The sequence below is a fragment of the Taudactylus pleione genome, unplaced genomic scaffold, assembly GCF_031769625.1.
Source record: "Taudactylus pleione unplaced genomic scaffold, aTauple2 ptg000464l, whole genome shotgun sequence".
Lineage (NCBI taxonomy): Eukaryota > Metazoa > Chordata > Amphibia > Anura > Myobatrachidae > Taudactylus > Taudactylus pleione.
The window spans coordinates 3,064,907-3,083,828 of record NW_028284866.1 but is presented as its reverse complement, the minus strand read 5'-3'; the positions used below and the strand labels follow the sequence as shown (position 1 = coordinate 3,083,828).

The following is an 18,922-nucleotide window of genomic DNA, read 5'->3' as shown; positions in this document are numbered from 1 at the left end:
TTGTGTAAAAAGGTCACTTTAGAGATGCATGTAAACTACAGTGTATATAACCAGCTGTCCTTTTTCTATCTAATTTTAGCATATATACAAAATGTACTGAGATATTCTAGGCCAAGATAAGATGCTTTGCCCTTCGACAGTGTCAGACTGTACCAGACTTTGAGTCACCTCTCCGTTCCCAATCCTTGAGCTTTTGGACATATTCCCTGTTACGTATACTATAGCGTGTGACGTGATTCGTTGGTTCAGTTACAGTAAATCTGCCTAGTAACTGAAAGAATGAGTGTATAGGCAATATTCAGGGTCAGTTCTTCATACTAGAATGGTCCTCATGCTGCATCATGTATCAAAGATAAAATACCTTACTTTTGTACTACAAACATTTTGTGAACCTGATTATTGGATTACTTCAGATTTCCATAGCACGGATTGGTTACTTTAGGCAACTTCTCCACCATCTCTCTCCAAGGCTTGATACATCTTCCCTACAATCTGCAAAAGGAGACTATGGGGCAGATTCAATTTGCCGCGAAAAGCTCAATGTTTTCCCCTCATTCGTGTGTTTTGAGGCAAAGTTTTTGCCTGCTTACTCAATGCACGCACCTGCTTTTCGCCCTATTAAATTGTAAAACAGGCGAAAACGCATATGGGCGAATGCAGCGAATAGCAAAACTGGCGAAAAGGTCAGTTTTTTGGAGGGAAATCAGCCTGTACCCCCAATAAAGCCTAACTCACCCAGGAAATCAATATAGAAATGTATTAGCCATAATAAGGGCTGTTTTATGCATATTTGTATGTATGTGTGGAAAAATTATATTAAGCAATGTCTTTTTTGAAAAATAGTTACTGTAGTTAAATTTAGGGTACATGTAAATGGGTACTAGTATATTTGTGTGTCTGTAAAGTGCAGATTTAAAAAATACACCTGCTGCAGCCTCCTGCAATCCTAAAAACACCTGTCCCATCCATACAGCCCCCTAAAGTACCTGACCCAGTACTTTAAACCCATTTTCAAACACTGTTTGCATTATCACCCCAAAAATTTTTTGGGGTGTTAAGAGAATTTAAAAATTTTTGTTTGCCTAATTAGTCATTAGGGGGGTGTCCAAATGTTTCTGAACCAAGTCCCCACATTTGTACCCAAAATACAGATTTTGCACTTTTCTCCTGCCTCTGGGTAGAGAAACTTTTTCGCCTTGGAATTGAATAGGGCGATACTACGGAAACATCTGCATCAGTGAAAACTTTTTGCACATTGCGGCTTTTCGCCACTAATGGAATACGGGCCTTAGAGGTTTACTTGACGGCCTTTTCAATTGGATTATGATGGCTAGGGGGTATATTTACACATAAGGCTATTACCCAAACCACACCAACATACATCTCTTCACTCATTTCAATATATCTCCCTACCCGACCTCTCCGCTCAGCACAAGATCTGCATCTCTCATCCCCACACATTACTTGCTCCCATTCACGATTACAGGACTTTCTTCGGGCTGCACCCACTCTATGGAATGCCTTACCACGCACAATACGACTTTCCTCTAGTCTCCAATCCTTCAAGCAACCCCTGAAAACTCACCTCTTCAGACAAGCTTATCAGATCCCAGAGCCACCCACATAACCTTCATAGCCTCCATATGTAATTACATCCCCTTTCACAGTCCACACAACCTCACACAGTCTCTCTCTCACATTCTCATGACATTTGGCCGACATTCCGGTGTAAATGGATCATGCAGCCCACCAAGAAACTGTGCATTCTGGCTGGACCAAAATGCAATATATAGCACCTATCCTTGTGTATCAATGCCTATTTCCCTATAGATTGTAAGTTTGCGAGCAGGGCCTTCCATACCCAGTTTTGTTCTACTAATGTTTAAAATTGTAAAGCGCAACGGAATATGCTGCGCTATATAAGAAACTGATATATAAATAAATATTTACAAAAATGCGGGTTTCTAGAAGTGGCGTTGTTGCCCATAGCAACCAGATTCTAGCTATCATCTTCAAGAAGGTGCTAGATAAAAAAGTAGAATCTGATTGGTTGCTATGAGCAACCACTCTACTAAAACCTCGCACTTTAGTAAATATACCCCTAAAACAGTACACATTATGCAATCCAATGAACGATCTATCACTCCAACGCAAATCAGGACAGATTGTGCGGATCGCATAGTACGTAAAGACTATCTGTGCACTCAAGCGGTTGCATGCGATATCGTATAGAGCGCCATTGCAGGTAACGAAGGACGAAACGAGGGATCGTTCAGTCATTCATTACACCCGCGGTACGATATGTTGGCCCAACATTGTCCGGGTACACATTGGCAAGTGTGTACCCAGCTTCAGTCTGCAGGAAAATCTCGCACACAGTCACAACATTGTATCAAATCTCAGATTCTCCTAAAACCTTTATATCTACACTTGTAAAAGTAGCAAAAATACAAACTTGTATTTTTAGTTCAAAATACAAAAGAAAATAATGCAAACGAATCCTAAAAAAATAAGTCACTTAAACATATGTCTATTTTTCATATCTGCTCTGTTAAAGATGTGTAAGACGTACAAAAATGGAAGCGGGTATGACGTGACAATGCATGATTAAGTGGGCAAGGCTTATGCCATTCACGTCATCACGGCATGATACTGGCACATTGACTGCTGTCACATTCTATAATATTTATCTTTACAGCATATTTGCTCCCCTCTCCCAGGGTGTTAGGTAGACTCCAGGCAGAGTAAGCCACCATCCCCAAACCTGCTTCTCTTTCTTATAAAGTGATCACAAGATGCATTTGGCATTGAATTGTGTCATAATGGCTCTGCCTCCTGCTGTGCAATGAGACATCACAGCGGTGCTACAGGGAGGGACATTCACACAAAAATGTGTCCCGCCTCTGCACTTGTCCTTTGAGCCATTATGAACAATACATCTTATATCTAATCTACATGCACATACAGTGCCATTTATAAACTATTTGAGAAGGTGAATTAATTTGGTGTCCGGTAATATCAAATAGATTTTACAAATATCTCCTGATTCTAGAATCATTTCCATCTAGACAGCTGCAGCTATTGCAAGCAGGCTCAGCACACAAAAAAAAGGGAGATTAGCAAATGAAATATTTTTAAGCTTCATAAATGTTGATACATAGGACCAAGTGCATTTAGGTCATGTACATTTCATCCTGGATAGGTTTTAAACACAAATAGTAGCAAGTGTTTGAATGAAACATACATGCATGTTATGGGACAATGATTATACTAATATTTTTGAGGGGCAATATATATGTATATTTTTTTTTACCGGGCAACTCTGTCATGTCCACCAGAAATGAAGTAGTAACCATACGGAGAGAACTGTGCGTCCCACACTGGGTAGTTGTGCCCTTTGTATGCCACTAAGCAGGTGAATGTCTGAAGGCTCCATAGGCGGATGGTGCCATCTTCTGAGCAGGACAGCAAGTAATTCCTAGGGCAGACATCAATTCTACATTAATTTCACAGTACACAAATCTGTGCTTCTCTATAGGTTTTTCTTCTCCATGCAATTTTTCAAAATGAAATTAGGATGGAATGGATCCATTTATCTCTATGGATTGGGTCCCAGAATGACATTTGCACTCATTTTGGAAAGTCATTGAGATTCCAGTTGTAACAATTATTTTTCCCCAATTCATTAATTTCCTCTTAAGAACTGCAGTTTAAAGACCATTCCTGTGCTGTAAAGGAGGATTTCAGAAATGAGGCATAAGAGTTTATTAACCCTAGTATTACTAGTCTGGAATTCATGCTGAGTACCCCCCAGAGGAAGTTTGAAACGTCCTGCTTGGCAAACTAAGTACTTTTAGAAGTGTACCTGTTTGTAGATTTGAAAACTAAATTTATAGCACATGCAAAGTACAAACCTAATTGTGATCTGATGAACATGCATATTAATATTAAGAGAAATCTGTTAAAGATATGTGCCTGCCGGTCATAAATGCATTAAACCCTATTTAACTTTGTTGTGGGCAGAAGTTTCTGTGACAAATACTTGCCCAAAAGTCTTCATGCAAAAAAAAAAATTGATAACATTCTTAAAGCATTGTACAGGTGGAGTCTCCCACATCCAAAATGCTTGGGACCAGGGGTATTTTGGATAACGGAATATTCCGTATTTTGGAATAATTGCATATCATAATGAAATATCTTGGGAATAGGATCCAAATATACACACAGAATGTAGTGTTCACTCTAGCTCCGGCGGCAGGCAGGGCGCCGGAGCTAGAGAGGGCAACCTTGTGCGTGTTTGTGTACAGAAATTAAATTCATTTCATATACACCCTATACACAGCCTGAAGGTAATTTTATACAATATTTTTAATTTGTGCCTAGACAGTTTGTGTACATTGAACCATCAAAAATCAAAGGTTTCATTATCTCAGTCATGCCAAATGAATTCCGTATTTCGGAATATTTGGATATGGGAGACTCAACCTGTACTGTACAAGCGACAGGTACTCTAAGGGGTATATTTACTAAAGGTAGATTTTAAAAATCGATCAAAATTGATGTTTCTGGGGCTAAATCACACATTTACTAACAGACAATTTTTGATTTAGTTTTTTTAAAGTATTAGTAAATGTGTAATTTAGCCCAGAAACACATTGATGTTAATCGATTTTAAAAAGATTAAAATCGACTTTTAGTAAATATACCTTTAAAAGTCTAAGAATTTGTAGCCACTGGAGGTACTCTTCCCCCCCAAACAGATCATGTTTTCAGGATTACTTTAACTCACCTGCGCATGTAACTGTCTTGCGCATGGTTAATCTAGTTTAACAAGTTAACCCACCTGTTTCCATAGACAGAAATTCTGAAACATGATAGGGGTACGTGAGGATTGGAGTTAAAATCCCCTGACAGTCAATAAGGATAATTACAAATATGCAGTGGGATAACATTCCAAATAGCTTCTGGCCATCTACAATCATAATATTATAATACACTGATAGAAAATTACAAGGAAAACACCCCATATATAGACAGTGTTCTACAGAAAACCAATATTGATGAGAAAGCATCAGTCAGCTAACTAGTGACACCTCAAAATGGCTCCTAAATAGCATTTTCAATATTAGCTGGGTATCCGGTCTAAAGATCTACAGTAAAAGTAAAGAGGTAGACAATGTCTTGATAGACACCAGATGTTAGAGGGACAAAAGGCCGCCAGGGACAAAAGGGTGACATGATTTTTTTATTTTTTTTTAGGGTAAGGCACTTACCCCAACGGTTAGGGTTAGTCACCAGGAGGGAGGGTTAGGCACCAAGGGGAGGGTTAGGCTGAAAATTAGGGTTAGAGAAAAAATATATATGTGTCAACAATTTTCATGTCGACCTTTTGACCCTGTCAACATTATTACATGTAGTTCTTTAGTGTGTCGACCTTTTGTCTGTCTAACATCTGGTGTCTATCTAGACATTACCTACCTTTTTACTGTAGATCTTTCAATCCATAAGCGCCTGAGTGATGGCTACATCGTGTACACTTTAAAAGTTGAGTTCATCGTCAATTAAAATTATTTCGCTCACCTGTCTGGACTGAAGCTGGTTGCATATACAGGACCACTATGTCCATATAAAACCTTCACCTCACTGGCAGTTTTCTCATCCATAATTCGTTCCAAGACATCGTCTGATTCCTTGTCAATCAAATTGAGATCTGATGAAAAGACAGATCATGAGCAGATAGGAACATGAACAATAGATACCATAAACAATTAGATTGCTTAAAGTCGTAGTCATTTGCACAGACATTCAGACTTTGACCTTTGCATACTGAATTATTCATGGATTCTTCATTACAATGGTCAAGTACAATTCTCAGAATGAGTTTCCATTTTTAATGACCGACACTCTACATGTGATAAGGTGATTTTCTTTCTATAACACAGCAAAACACACATTACCAGAAGTGCTTTTCACACTGCGAAGTTTTTTAGGCGTCAGACTCCATACGCGCACAGTAGAGTCAGAAAATCCTCCGCCGATCATGCTGGAATCATCAGTAATGTCTACAGCAGTCAGACCCTGCACAGAATAAGAGACATTTTATTATTTTTAAAGGCAATCACATGATTTTTGATTACATGAAATATAGCTGCAATAAATCCAATTAAACCGCAAACTAGTTTGGGGTATTGTCATTACCTGGTACGCATTAAGGAATGTGTAGAAACAGACTGATGGCAATGCATCAGAGCCAAGACGGACCCGCTTTGCGGCTTCCTTCATAATCATGATTTTATCAAGTTTGTCAGAATCTTTCAGCTCTGGGAGAGGAATCCTAGAAATATAAAGCCAGTTTAAGGAAAAACTTTCTAGAACAAAGAAAGAATAAAATTATTTCTGCTTTATGCAAGGTTTAGGTAATCATTCAAAAATCAAATATATAAAATTTAGGGGAGAGATTCAATTGTTTTTTGTGCACCTGTTACTAATGGGCACCGGACGGAGCTATTCAACACTTGCTCTAATCAGCCGTGAGTGCTGCGGGTGCCCATTACGTCTGCTGACACCCTAAGGGGGCGAGCAGAAATATGCAAAGAGTCAGCCGTTTGGGCGCACAAGCTGCCATTTCGGCAGCGTGCCCAATAGTTAAGACTGGGCCAAACCCCAGTTCATTTTGACACAATTAAGGGTGCTAGAGGTAAATTCACACCTTCTGGAACAATTAAATAGCTCCGTCTGGCGCCCATTACTTTCGGACACGTAAAATAAAAAATTAAATCTCCCCCTAGACGTAGATATCAAATAAAAAGTTATTCTAGCCAATATCTGACGGTGCCTACTTCCCAAAAAGTGGAGTAATTCTTAATTAAATATGCCCGCACACACTCTGGGGACCACACCTCTCTACCCAAATGCCATCCTGAAGTGCTTGAAATGGCGCAGGACAACTTCCATACAGCTCTATGGTAGCGCTATGGACAGACTTTAGTCCTCCAGCAGCATAAGCCGCCTTCGGCTCACTTGCTTAGTAAATGTACATGGTGAACATATTTAGCGTGTAACAGCTCCACTATAAGTGGCCTTTTAAAAGTACAAACAAAAACCTCAAAAATATGAGCTATGGTAAGAACTTACCCTTGTTATCTCTATTTCTACGAAGTCCATAGGGTTCCACAGGATACCTTGGGGTATAGGTGTGACGTCAGTCGCAGGGCACCAAAGAGTTAAGCTTTCAGCCTCCCAGGATGCACTAGGTCCCCCTCCTATACCCCGCCCCCGGGCCAAGGCACCTCAGTTAGTTACCAAGCCATAGGCCGGAGGAGGAGAAGGAAGAGAGAGAACAAAGATCTGGACACATACAAGAATCACATTCTCACCAGAGGGAGACGGAAAAACCGGTGACCAGAGCAAAGCCCATGTGCAGCACAGGTGCGACAGGGCGGGAGTCCTGTGGAACCCTATGGACTTCGTAGAAATAGATATAACAAGGGTAAGTTCTTACCATATCTCATATTTTCTACTTCAGGGTCCATAGGGTATCCACAGGATACCTTGGGGATGTCCCAAAGCAGTATCCTTTAAGGGTGGGGACGCTCCTGTGCAGAAAGGAGAATCCGCCGCCCGAAGGAAGCATCCTGAGAGGCGAAGGTGTCAAACCTGTAGTACCTCACGAAGGTATGGACAGAAGACCACGTAGCAGCCTTGCAGATCTGAACTGCCGAGGCACCACGTCGAGCTGCCCACGAAGGACCCACAGACCTAGTGGAATGAGCCTTCAGAGAAGGAGGGACCGGTAGGCCTTCATGAAGATAACCTTCAGAAATAGCCATACGGATCCAGGCTGCCAAAGTTTGCTTTGAAGCAGGCCAACCCTTTTTACGGAAGCCATAGAGGACAAACAAAGCGTCCGACTTCCTAAACGAAGAAGTGCGGTCAACATAAGTCCTTAAGGCCCGCACAACATCCAAAGAGGCCTCACCCACGGAAAGACCCGGTGAGTTAAAGGCCGGAACAACTATTTCCTCGTTAACATGAAACTGGGAAACAACTTTGGGAAGAAACTCGGGCCGAGTGCGGAGTACTGCCCTGTTCCCATAAAAAACCAAGAAAGGGGGTCTACAAGAAAGAGCCCCTAACTCAGAAACACGTCTGGCCGAAGCAATGGCCAGAAGGAAAACAGTCTTAGCTGTTAGCCATTTAAGATCCACTGAGCCCAGTGGTTCAAACGGCAGTCCTTGGAGAGCCCTCAGGACCACAGCCAAATCCCAAGGCGCCACAGGTGGAACAAAGGGCGGCTGAATGCGGAGAACACCCTGCATAAAGGTGCGCACATCCGGGATTGTAGCAATCCTACGGTGAAACCAGACAGATAGGGCCGAAACCTGTACCTTCAAAGAAGCAAGGCGAAGCCCATGATCTAGTCCCGCTTGCAGAAAGGCGAGAATCCGAGACAGACGAAACTCCCGCGGTGCATAACCTCTCGGTCGACACCACTGGAAGAACGTATGCCACACGCGATGGTATATCCTCGCGGAAGACGGTTTCCGAGCTCGTAACATGGTACGCACCACAGAGCTGGAAAACCCCCGGGACCTCAGCATGGCCGTCTCAACAGCCACGCCGTCAAAGACAGCCGAGTCAGGTCCGGGTGAAGGCAAGGACCCTGAGACAGACGGTCCGGTCGTAGCGGCAACCGCAGAGGACTGTCCACGGACAGACCCTGAAGGTCTGAGAACCAGTGCCGTCTGGGCCACGCGGGAGCTATCAACAGGAGCGTCCCTCCTTCCTGTTTGAATTTCCGGATTACCCGTGGAAGAAGGGAGACCGGAGGGAACAGGTATGCGAACCGGAACGTCCACCGGACGGACAGAGCATCCACCAGAGACGCCCCTTCGTCTCTTGTGCGAGACCCGTACACCGGCAACTTGTTGTTGTGCCGGGACGCCATGAGGTCGATTTCTGGAAGACCCCACCTGTCCACCAGTAGTTGAAAAACGTCCGGGTGCAGGGACCATTCCCCCGGATGAACGTCCTGGCGACTTAGAAAGTCCGCCTCCCAATTTAGCACTCCCGGGATGAAGACCGCTGATATGGCCGGAAGATTGCGCTCCGCCCAAACCAGGATCCGAGAGACCTCTACGAGAGCCGCCCGACTGCGAGTTCCTCCTTGCCTGTTTATGTAGGCCACGGTGGTAGCGTTGTCCGACTGGACCTGCACCGGGCGACCCTGGAGAAACCGCTGTGCCTGCTGGAGAGCATTGAAGACCGCACGGAGTTCCAAGATATTTATTGGAAGCTCCGCTTCTGTCGGCGTCCACCTGCCCTGGAACAATTGTGGACCCGAAACTGCTCCCCAGCCCCGAAGACTGGCGTCCGTTGTCAACAGGACCCAATTTGGAACCCAGAACGGACGTCCCTTGTTGAGGTGGGTCGTCTGTAACCACCACGCAAGGGACAGGCGAACCTCCTGGGTGAGCACAATCGTCTGGGACTTCAGAGACTGAGTCAGCCCGTTCCACTTGGACAGGATCAGGTGCTGCAGAGGTCTGGAGTGAAACTGGGCGTATTCCACCATGTCGAACACCGACACCATGGAGCCCAGTAACCTCATCGCCGAGTGTAAGGACACCCGGCGGCTGTGCAGGCAACTGCGCACCCTTGACTGTAAAGCAGAGATCTTGTCCTCCGTCACGAAGATCCTTTGCTGTCCCGAGTCCAATAAGGCTCCAAGATGCAGAATCCTCCGAGACGGGATTAGAGTGGACTTCTGCCAGTTGATTAGCCAGCCGTGCCGTTGCAGCAGTGCAATGGTCAGGTCCAAGTGGCGTAACAGGAGCTCTGGAGATCCTGCCACCAATAACAGGTCGTCCAAATACGGTAACATGCGGACTCCCTGCAGCCGCAGAGAAGCCGCCATGACCGCCATCACCTTGGTGAAAACACGTGGTGCTGTTGCCAGGCCAAAAGGTAACGCCCGAAACTGGAAGTGGTCGCTGCGGATTGCAAACCTGAGGAACTGTTGATGGCGCAAAAGAATAGGGACATGCAGGTAAGCGTCCTGTATGTCCAATGACACCAAGTAGTCCCCAGGTTCCAGCGCCAGAATGATGGACCGTAGGGTCTCCATCCGAAACTTCGGGACCCGCAAAGACTTGTTGAGTGCTTTGAGGTTGAGAATCGGACGATATGACCCATTGGGTTTCTGTACCAAAAATAGATTTGAATAGAAACCCTGGCCCCTCTGGGAGAATGGAACAGGCACTATAACTCCAGCCTGGAGCATAGTGTGCAATACCTTCCGCAGCTCCGTAGCCTTGTTCCGGTCTGATGGGAGACCCGTGGTGAAGAAGCGAGCCGGGGGTCTGTGCCGGAAGGAGAGGGCGTATCCGTGGGAAACCACCTCCAGAACCCAAGTGTCTGTCGTAGTGGTCGACCAACACTGGGCGAACTGTAGCAGGCGGCCTCCCACCCTGGGATCCCCCAAAGGGAGGCCCGGACCGTCAGGCCGCAGGCTTGTCATCTGGCTTGGGGGCCGGACGTCTGGTACTCCATGCCTGCTTCCGGGGCTTGACCGATTTCTTAGGGCCAGCCTGTCGAGGAAACGACTGTGGTTTGGGCCTGCCCTGGGCCCTAGATGACCGAAAGGACGATGGCCCCGAACCAGCAGGTTGCAGCGGTCCGACGGGAGACAAGCAGATTTGGCTGCCGCCAGCGTGGCCACAATCTTATCCAGATCCGGACCGAAGAGAACTTCTCCGGTAAACGGCAACGCTTCCAGACCTTTCTTGGAATCTGCGTCCGCCTTCCAGGATCGCAGCCACAAGGTGCGACGAGCAGCTACCGCTGCTGAAGAAATTCTAGACACCAGAGTACTAATGTCTAGAGCCGCCTCGTTGATGTAGGTGGCCGAATCACGGAGATTGCCAATCAACTCCGCCTGTTCGGCCGGACAGTCGGATTCAAAAGAAGCCTCTAATGAATCCGCCCAGCGCTCCATCGCTCTGGCAACCCAGCAAATGGCCATAGCCGGCCGTGCTGCCCCCCCTGCAAGGGAATAAGCGGACTTCAGGCAGATTTCTACCTTGCGGTCCGTAGCATCCTTAAGGGAGGACATGGATGGCATCGGCAATGTGGCACTACGGACAAGACGGGTCACGTGAGAATCCACCTGTGGAGGGGATTCCCACTTAGCAAAATAATTATCCGCGAACGGATAAGCCACCGCCAGGCGTCTCTGCGGCTGGTATCTTTTGCCAGGTTGTTTCCACGCCTCCTCTAAATGGTCCACCAACTGACCCGAAAGAGGAAAGACTGTGGCATCGCCCTTCACATCTTTGAAAAAGGCATACTTAGATTTAGCCGCTGGGGGAACTTCGTCCTCAATCACCAAGGCTGTGCGGACCGCCCGAATAAGTCCAGGAATATATACTTTGGACTTAGCATCAGCGTCCTTAGTATGGAGAGGTTCCTGATCGTAAGGATCCAGAATCTCCCCATCATCAGACGTCCCTTCGTCATCCTCATAAGGAGCGGACAGAGACGCCACCGGCCTTTTATGAGGCCGCATCACAGACTCCCCTTGCAACACATCCGACAAGTGCTGTACAGAACTCGTCAGGGAGTTAACCCACGCTGGCTCCTGAGAACCCGGGAGCGGGGAAATAGGGAGACTGTGGGGTACCACCAATTGTCGTGGGAACCCCTGCACGGGTGACGACACCACAGACTGCTGGGACAAACCCATCGGGGTAAACGCGGGCTGCGGAGCTAACTGGCCCACTAAAGCTGTTAACGCCTGAGCGAAACAAGCCCAGGGCGGCTCCTGTACCGGTGCTGTAACCGTAATAGGCCGCGCCATGGACAAACACTGCCGGCAAAGGCCCTCCGCGCTACCCTCCCCCTCCGCTAACGGTACTTTGCACGTGGTACACTGTAGCCGGAGGGGAAAATCACTTTCAGACATGATGGCACCACGTATGTGACCTCTCTCACCAATTAAGTATTAAATAGGCGAGAGACCACCCTGCAGCACCGCACCGCAAGGGCTTTAGCAGAAGAACAGGGACAGTAATAAAGCTGACAGTTTAGAGAAGAAAAGTTACAGGCAGCGCTAGCACAGTCACATACAATGCAGAGAAATAACAATTCCTGCACTAACAGCGCTGATTACTCAACTACACAGACACAGGGCCTGGTAGGACACAGCGCTGCATACACAGACCTGAGCCACAGCGGAGGAGAGGTATGCGGGGGGACCCAGACCACGATGCTTCCGTCCAGCGCTTCCAGCAACGTTCACCATGCGTTCTGGAGAAGATGGCCGCCGAGGAGCAGAGAGGAGGCTGGCCTGGGGGAGGAGCGCTGCCACAGGACCAGTCGGCAGCATGCAGAGAGGGCTGTGTGCAGCGGGGGAGGCGCCGGCTGTGAGACAGGGAAGGCGCGCTCCCCTGGCATGCATTTAACCCCTGGGACGCCGCAGCGCTACCGCTCTGCTGCGGTCCGCTGTCCCAGGGGGTAGTGGAAGCGCAGGTTGGTCGCCTGGCTCCACGCTGCAGCCAGTCCCCAGGGAGCCCCCTGCCTGGGGACTTAGGACCATGTGATCAGCGGGGACCCACCGCGGGACCCCGCTGCTTACCTCTGTCCCCCTTGAATCCGGCCATGGTCCGGAGCATCTGGGGTCACCGCTAGCTGTGACCCCAGACGCCCACCAGCATCCCCGGATCAGTACCGGCGGGGTGTAGGGAAGACAGCATGGACGTCAGGACTGACTGTCCATGCTGTTCATCCAGATGTGCAGCCACAGCTGCATGAAGAAAAAGCTTCAGGGGCTCTTCTAGCCCCCACTCCAACAGGTGCACCCGACTCCGGCCGGGCACCAAACTAAACTGAGGTGCCTTGGCCCGGGGGCGGGGTATAGGAGGGGGACCTAGTGCATCCTGGGAGGCTGAAAGCTTAACTCTTTGGTGCCCTGCGACTGACGTCACACCTATACCCCAAGGTATCCTGTGGATACCCTATGGACCCTGAAGTAGAAAAATATGGATATTCACAATGTTTATAGGTGTAAATCTAATATTCAGATAAAGGTAAACAGTCAATAGATTCTACAGAATGTTTGTTTATAATAATTGTGCCTATATATTAAAAGAAAATACAATAAAAAAAAAAAAACACGAAAAATAGAGTATGCTTCCAAATCATAGAACCTAAATTATGTGCAGATGTCTGCAGTGGAAACCTGTTCCTTTCTAACAAATCACAACATCATAAGGGATATGTAGAACCATATGGATATTTTACTTATATTTTTATACCCAACTCCCCAAGTTAAGGACTGCAATTGATACAATGTACTTTCAAACTAAAATAGTGACAAAGCTACAATATTTTCTACAGATAGATTTCTTTATTAATGGTTTCCAAAACAATTTTTGTATCTTTATGACTACTTTTTACAACACTCCATTTTATAAACGGGATCTAGTCAGCATGGCGGCAGTCAGGATGCCGGCAGTCCGATTCCAACTGCTGACATCCAGATGGTAAGTATTAGAGCTAGGTTTAGGTCTTGGGGTCAGGCTGCTGGAGGGGAGGGTCAGGCTGCGGTTAGGGTTAGGCTGCGGGAGGGGAGGGTCAGGCTGCGGTTAGAGTTAGGCTGCGGGAGGGGAGGATTAGGGTTAGTATACTTACAAAATTCTGTCGGAATTCTAACTGCCTGGATGCTGCTGTCGGTATTCTGACAGTCGGCATCCTGACTGCCGGGATCCCGTACCCAAACTGTATAAATGCCGGCAGCCATTGTTGAATTTTGGCTGTCCATGACCTTATCACCAAATCCATATTTCACTTGCAACCTTGAAAGCAAGACAGTAATGCCCATTTTCCGTATTGTCTTAACCCCATTTGCATAGCATTATGTACCTATTCTGTGGTGGTGCATTGGGGTCTTGTTTCTTGCTTTTTGAGCCAATACTATCCTTTTTTGGTTTCTTTTTCTTTGGCTTGCCTTCCTCGTTTTCTCCTTCCTCATCCTCATCATCCAAAGGTACCTCAATCTCTGGCTCTTTCAGAAGACCAAAGAACACCTAAAGAATAAAAGATTTGGAACTTTTTACAAAGTCTTTTCAATTGCTACATTTTCGCATATGCTCATCAAGTTCATCTTTGGTGCACTGTAGTGGTTTATATTTATCCCCAAGGGTTTTCACTGCTTACGTAGCGTTCCCGCTAGGCTGTTTCAGCAGGGTGCTGCGCCCTGCCCTTTTTCTGAGGGGCAGAAAGTACCCTGCTCTCCAGCACGGTGCCCCACTGAAACAGCCTGCGGGTTCTGTTCTCCATCTGCGGGCCGCAATCACAGCCAGTGAATGGATGCTGGGCGCATACGCCCGGAATACATTCACAGTGCTGGCGGCGCTTGGGGACTGCCCGGCCTGCACTAAGTGAAGGGCACGCCTTTAAGAGTGACAAAAAGGGGACACGTCATAAAGACCCGCCCCCTTTTTCGGGCACACGTGCCTTCGCCGCGCACAGAAGTGCCCTAGCTCTAGGTCCGGCGCCTTGCCTGCTGCCGGACGTAGAGTGAACACCATTACGTATAACAGTAGTACAAACCTTTACTTTATTTGCTTCTCGCTTGGCTTCCCCTGAAAGACTGCCCACCATGGCATCAATCTGTTGCTTGCTGCGTGGCATGCCATCAAATATATCAATATACAAGTGTTCCTGTACTATGCTCCAGATCTGATTGTTCTGCCTCTCCTGCAGATGGCGTTTCAGCAGCTGGTAAGAGTCACGGGATATTCTCAATACAAATTTGCTGGTCCGAAAGTCAAGCATGGTCTCATTTCCTTTCATATGCTCTTTCTTTGTGAGGCTGGCAAGAACACGGAGATCATCTTCATAATAACATTCCTGGTCTCCATGAAATCTTAAATTAGAAAGATATAAAAAAAAAAAAAAAAAAAAAAAAAACACAGGTTAGCTAGGTTTGACTTCATAGGACGGCAATAAGAGGACTTCATAGTGGATATATAATTTTTTCATTTATTTAGGGCAAATCAATCACGTGCAATGTGCCGTTGGTATGGCATATGAACGCCGATGTCGGCACCAAACATTGTCCTTATGCATTTTACCTTGCACGCCCATAGAATTGCGGAATACTGTTCATCTGAATTGATCCCAGATTGGTCTGTGGGACAATACAAGTCTGCCCACTCTACGTTCCGCTTATGCATTCAGTAGCAATTTACGATCACAGACCTTGTGCTCAGACCCAGTTTGTGGCTGCTGCCCCAGTCTATGTACACCTTGACAACTGCTGCCTTTTAACAATTCACCCATGCAGCGGTTTTGAGAATGCTCGCACGGCGCTACTGCAAGCATCAACAATCATTCTACATTCAAAGTTCATCAGATCGCGTCATTTACCAATTATTTCATGATTGATTCCCTTTGTCTCTGCATACCTTCGCCTTTCCATTCTTATACAGATTTGTTTTTCCTTTCTTTTGGGGTATTCAGAAGCAATCACCAGGGAAACTACTGCAATGTTTTCCGACCTTGGAGTGGCATAGAATAAGCCTAACTCACTCTGCTTGTAGGAGCAGCTACTTAGGTTTCTCCTTTCTGCTTGTCCGTAGCATGCAAGCTTTATGGGGTGCCGTTGAAGCGGCACAAAGTAAAGGTCACTTTAAAAGGAACTCTTCTTTAATTTACGTATTGCAGACAAATAATTTTCAACCACCAATATTAAAAGCAGTAAAAGTTTCTGGAACCATAACAGTGCTCAAAGCAGACCTGTCAAAGTCCTAGTACCCATAAGACAGTAATTTATTCCTTCTCGCTTTCTCCCTGGCAGGCAACATGCATAGCAGAGGCTGTGAAGTGAAAAAGCAGCCGGACACAGCAGCTTTAATGTGACAGACTGAGTAAATGAGGTTCAGGGGAAATACGGATCTATAGAGGGGACCAGGTGATGGATGATTTTTTAAATGATTCCTTTTACAGGTATCACGTTATTAAGTTACTTGACTGTATGGCAGTTATTGAAAAGGGAAAACAGGCTTCGTCATTATTACCAAAAGAGTCTAAGGTTAAAACTTCAATTGCATAGAACAGTGGTTCCCAAACTGTGCACAGTGGCACCATGGGGTGCCTCGGGACACTTGCAGGGGTGCCGTAGGTTGGTGGTCCAGCACCAAATCAAATTATTTATGGCCAATGTTATATAAATATGTGAACAAACAAATGCAAATCTGTCCTTCACCACATAACAGGTCAGCCCAATGTACTTCACTTTACTACATTTCTTTCTAAATCTCTTTACAAATTTAGGGGTGCCGTGAAAACAATGCTATTAGTCTAGCCGTGATTCAAAAAAGTTTGGGAACCACTGGCATAGAAGTAGGTTATTAATACATGAATTAAGTTGACTTAAGGCAAATACTGCTTGAGAAATTCAGTTATAAACTGAGATAAGGGATTTTGATATCTACTACATATTCCTATGCTCATACAAAGTCCAAATGCTACAGTGACTTTACTCACTTTTCAAAAAAAGATTTTGCTTTGTTCTCATGCTGATTGTAGACCAGCTCCAGATACATGTGTACAAACAGTGGGTAGAATAATTGGGACAGCTCAGCACGGTGACAATCCAGCACAGACTCGATAAATCGCTTGAGGCCACTGTAATAGTCCTCATACAGAGCTGGATCTCCTTGCTGGGTGTAAGCAGACAGAACAGCACTGACATCCGGCTGGTCCTGTGGGCCACTACTCAGTGGTGCTAGGAAAAAAAAAAAAAAAGCACAAGTTCCAAATAGTTCATTAATGAGAAATGTGCATTACCTGCCAGAGCACAGGCAGTCATTTTGTGGATCTTTACAGGTGTCACACAAGATAGGTGGTTATACACGCTATTAGAAGGTTGCACTATTATAGGGTTTACTTCACCTATGCAGATTTATTTACATCTCCTGCAACCAAGATGTACTGAAACAAAGGGAAAACAAGTCACCAAAGCAGTTCTGAAATCTATACTTATTACGGTTTATGCTGGAAAACCATTGACAGGGGAACTAAATACACAAGTAGCCAAAACCTCCCTCAGATCAGATGACATAGCACCTGCATAATACTTTTTATATACAATACTACTAATAAAATTATATTCCCATTGCAGAAAACTTAATTAGCTCAACATTTAGTCAAGGGAAAAAAACAAAAGCAATAAACATACTTTGCACTTAGGATAGAAGGTAGCAATATTCAGCAACCCAGCAAAAATTCAACAGGGAATCACCTTCTGCTTCAGGTCACGTATTAGCAACTATTCCTCACCATGCTCACTAGTAATATAGTATTGCAATTTTTTCTATTTTTTTTTTTTTTTTTTTTTTAGATTAACTAGTCATTTTATGAAGGTATTATATACTCTGGGGAATCCTTAGGAACTGAAGGCTTCCAGACAAATACAGCCGAGTAGGCACTATGCTGAGCCCTCAATGCTTTATGCATTTCCCCCCAGAATACCCAATATCTAAAAAAGCATTGCAGAACACTGATGAGCACACACCTGTACAGAAGAAACAACATTTATGGCCAGGACTTCCTGCATGTGCATCCTGTGTGCAGATATAAGAGACTGGGCATGGGGTGTTGGAGAGTGACAGATATGCAGGGGGCAGCTGGCAGAGAAGAGGAGGGCCGGGCACAGGGGGGGCAGCTGGCAGAGAAGAGGAGGGCCGGGCACAGGGGGGGCAGCTGGCAGAGAAGAGGAGGGCCGGGCACAGGGGGGGCAGCTGGCAGAGGGGGGAGCGGGCACAAGGGGGGGCCGTTGGCAGAGAGGGGGGGTGGACCGGGCAAAGGGGGCAGCTGACGGAGTCTGGACACAGGGGCAGCTGGCAGAGAGTGGGGACCGGGCATAGTGCAGCTGGCGGAGAGAAGGGGAGACAGGCAGGGGCAGTGGAGACCGGGAATGGGGACAGTTGGAGGAGAGCGGGCACAGGACATAACACGGAGCGGGCCCCAGTGCTCACCTCTCCCCGGGATCCCCGCGTTACAGCCGCTGTTGGATGTGGCACCGCCTGTCGCAGCCGCCGCTGAGCCCCCGTTGTTGCCGGCACTCACACGGCTCAGGAGGGTTTGCTCAGCGCCGTCAGCTTCCCCGGGTGGCTCGGGGCTCAGAGCGTCCTCCGCGCTTAGCAGACCGGTCTCCCGGCGCAGAATGTCCGCGGACTCCTTCAGGTTGCTCTTCCTCAGGAACTGCAGCACGGCGAGCAGCGTTTGGCGGTCCGGCATCTCCGAGCAGCTGGCCGCCTGGGACGTGACCGCGGCGGGGGCCACCTGGGGACTCGGGGGTTTTGGAGAGACCCCATTGCCGTTCCCCAGCACCGGCTCCTCATTCTTCACGCTCCCCACGTTCTCGCTCTTCACATCCTCCAGGAGCTCCGGCTCCGTCTTCACCGAGGTACTGGCCTCGTCTGGCACCGCCGCCATCTTGGAGCGGGAGTTTATTCTTTACGACGTCGCGTTTTACGGTACAAGGGGCGGTGCTCTCATGATTTCCGGGAGACCTCGTACGACAGTCCTGGCAAGAGCCATTTGCGGCAGATATAACAATGACGTCACTGGACTAGGAACATACTCTCTCCCACTCTTTTAAATAGTTAACATTTATAAGGACATTATATGTTGTAATGTAGTAATGTAGGTGTTTATACAGATGTTTCCATATCTGTCCGTTGTGCACCATTTGGCGTGAAATGCCTGGCTTGACTTCGGTGTTCTGTAATGGATAGTGTCGATTCCCACGCTTGCATACTTTTTCATGAATTTTGAGTCTTAATTGGCTATTAGTGTACTAAGTATTTAGGATTATACTTTTGTCGCAAAGGAATTGGTATAAAGTAACAGATTA

General features: G+C 46.5%; 1 protein-coding gene across 1 annotated transcript in view; it reads right to left on the bottom strand.

The window, feature by feature from the left end:
* Positions 1-18,572, bottom strand: part of TAF5 (TATA-box binding protein associated factor 5) — a 31,295-nt gene extending 12,723 nt beyond the window's left edge. The window contains exons 1-8 of the mRNA XM_088448723.1: positions 18,042-18,572; positions 16,549-16,789; positions 14,611-14,926; positions 13,921-14,084; positions 6,199-6,334; positions 5,958-6,078; positions 5,581-5,710; positions 3,314-3,478 (exon numbers count right to left, since the gene is read on the bottom strand). Of these exons, the coding sequence (XP_088304849.1) occupies positions 3,314-3,478; positions 5,581-5,710; positions 5,958-6,078; positions 6,199-6,334; positions 13,921-14,084; positions 14,611-14,926; positions 16,549-16,789; positions 18,042-18,501 (1,733 nt within the window). The 5' untranslated portion in view covers positions 18,502-18,572. The remainder of the gene's footprint in view (positions 1-3,313; positions 3,479-5,580; positions 5,711-5,957; positions 6,079-6,198; positions 6,335-13,920; positions 14,085-14,610; positions 14,927-16,548; positions 16,790-18,041) is intronic.
* Positions 18,573-18,922: the final 350 nt, after the last annotated feature.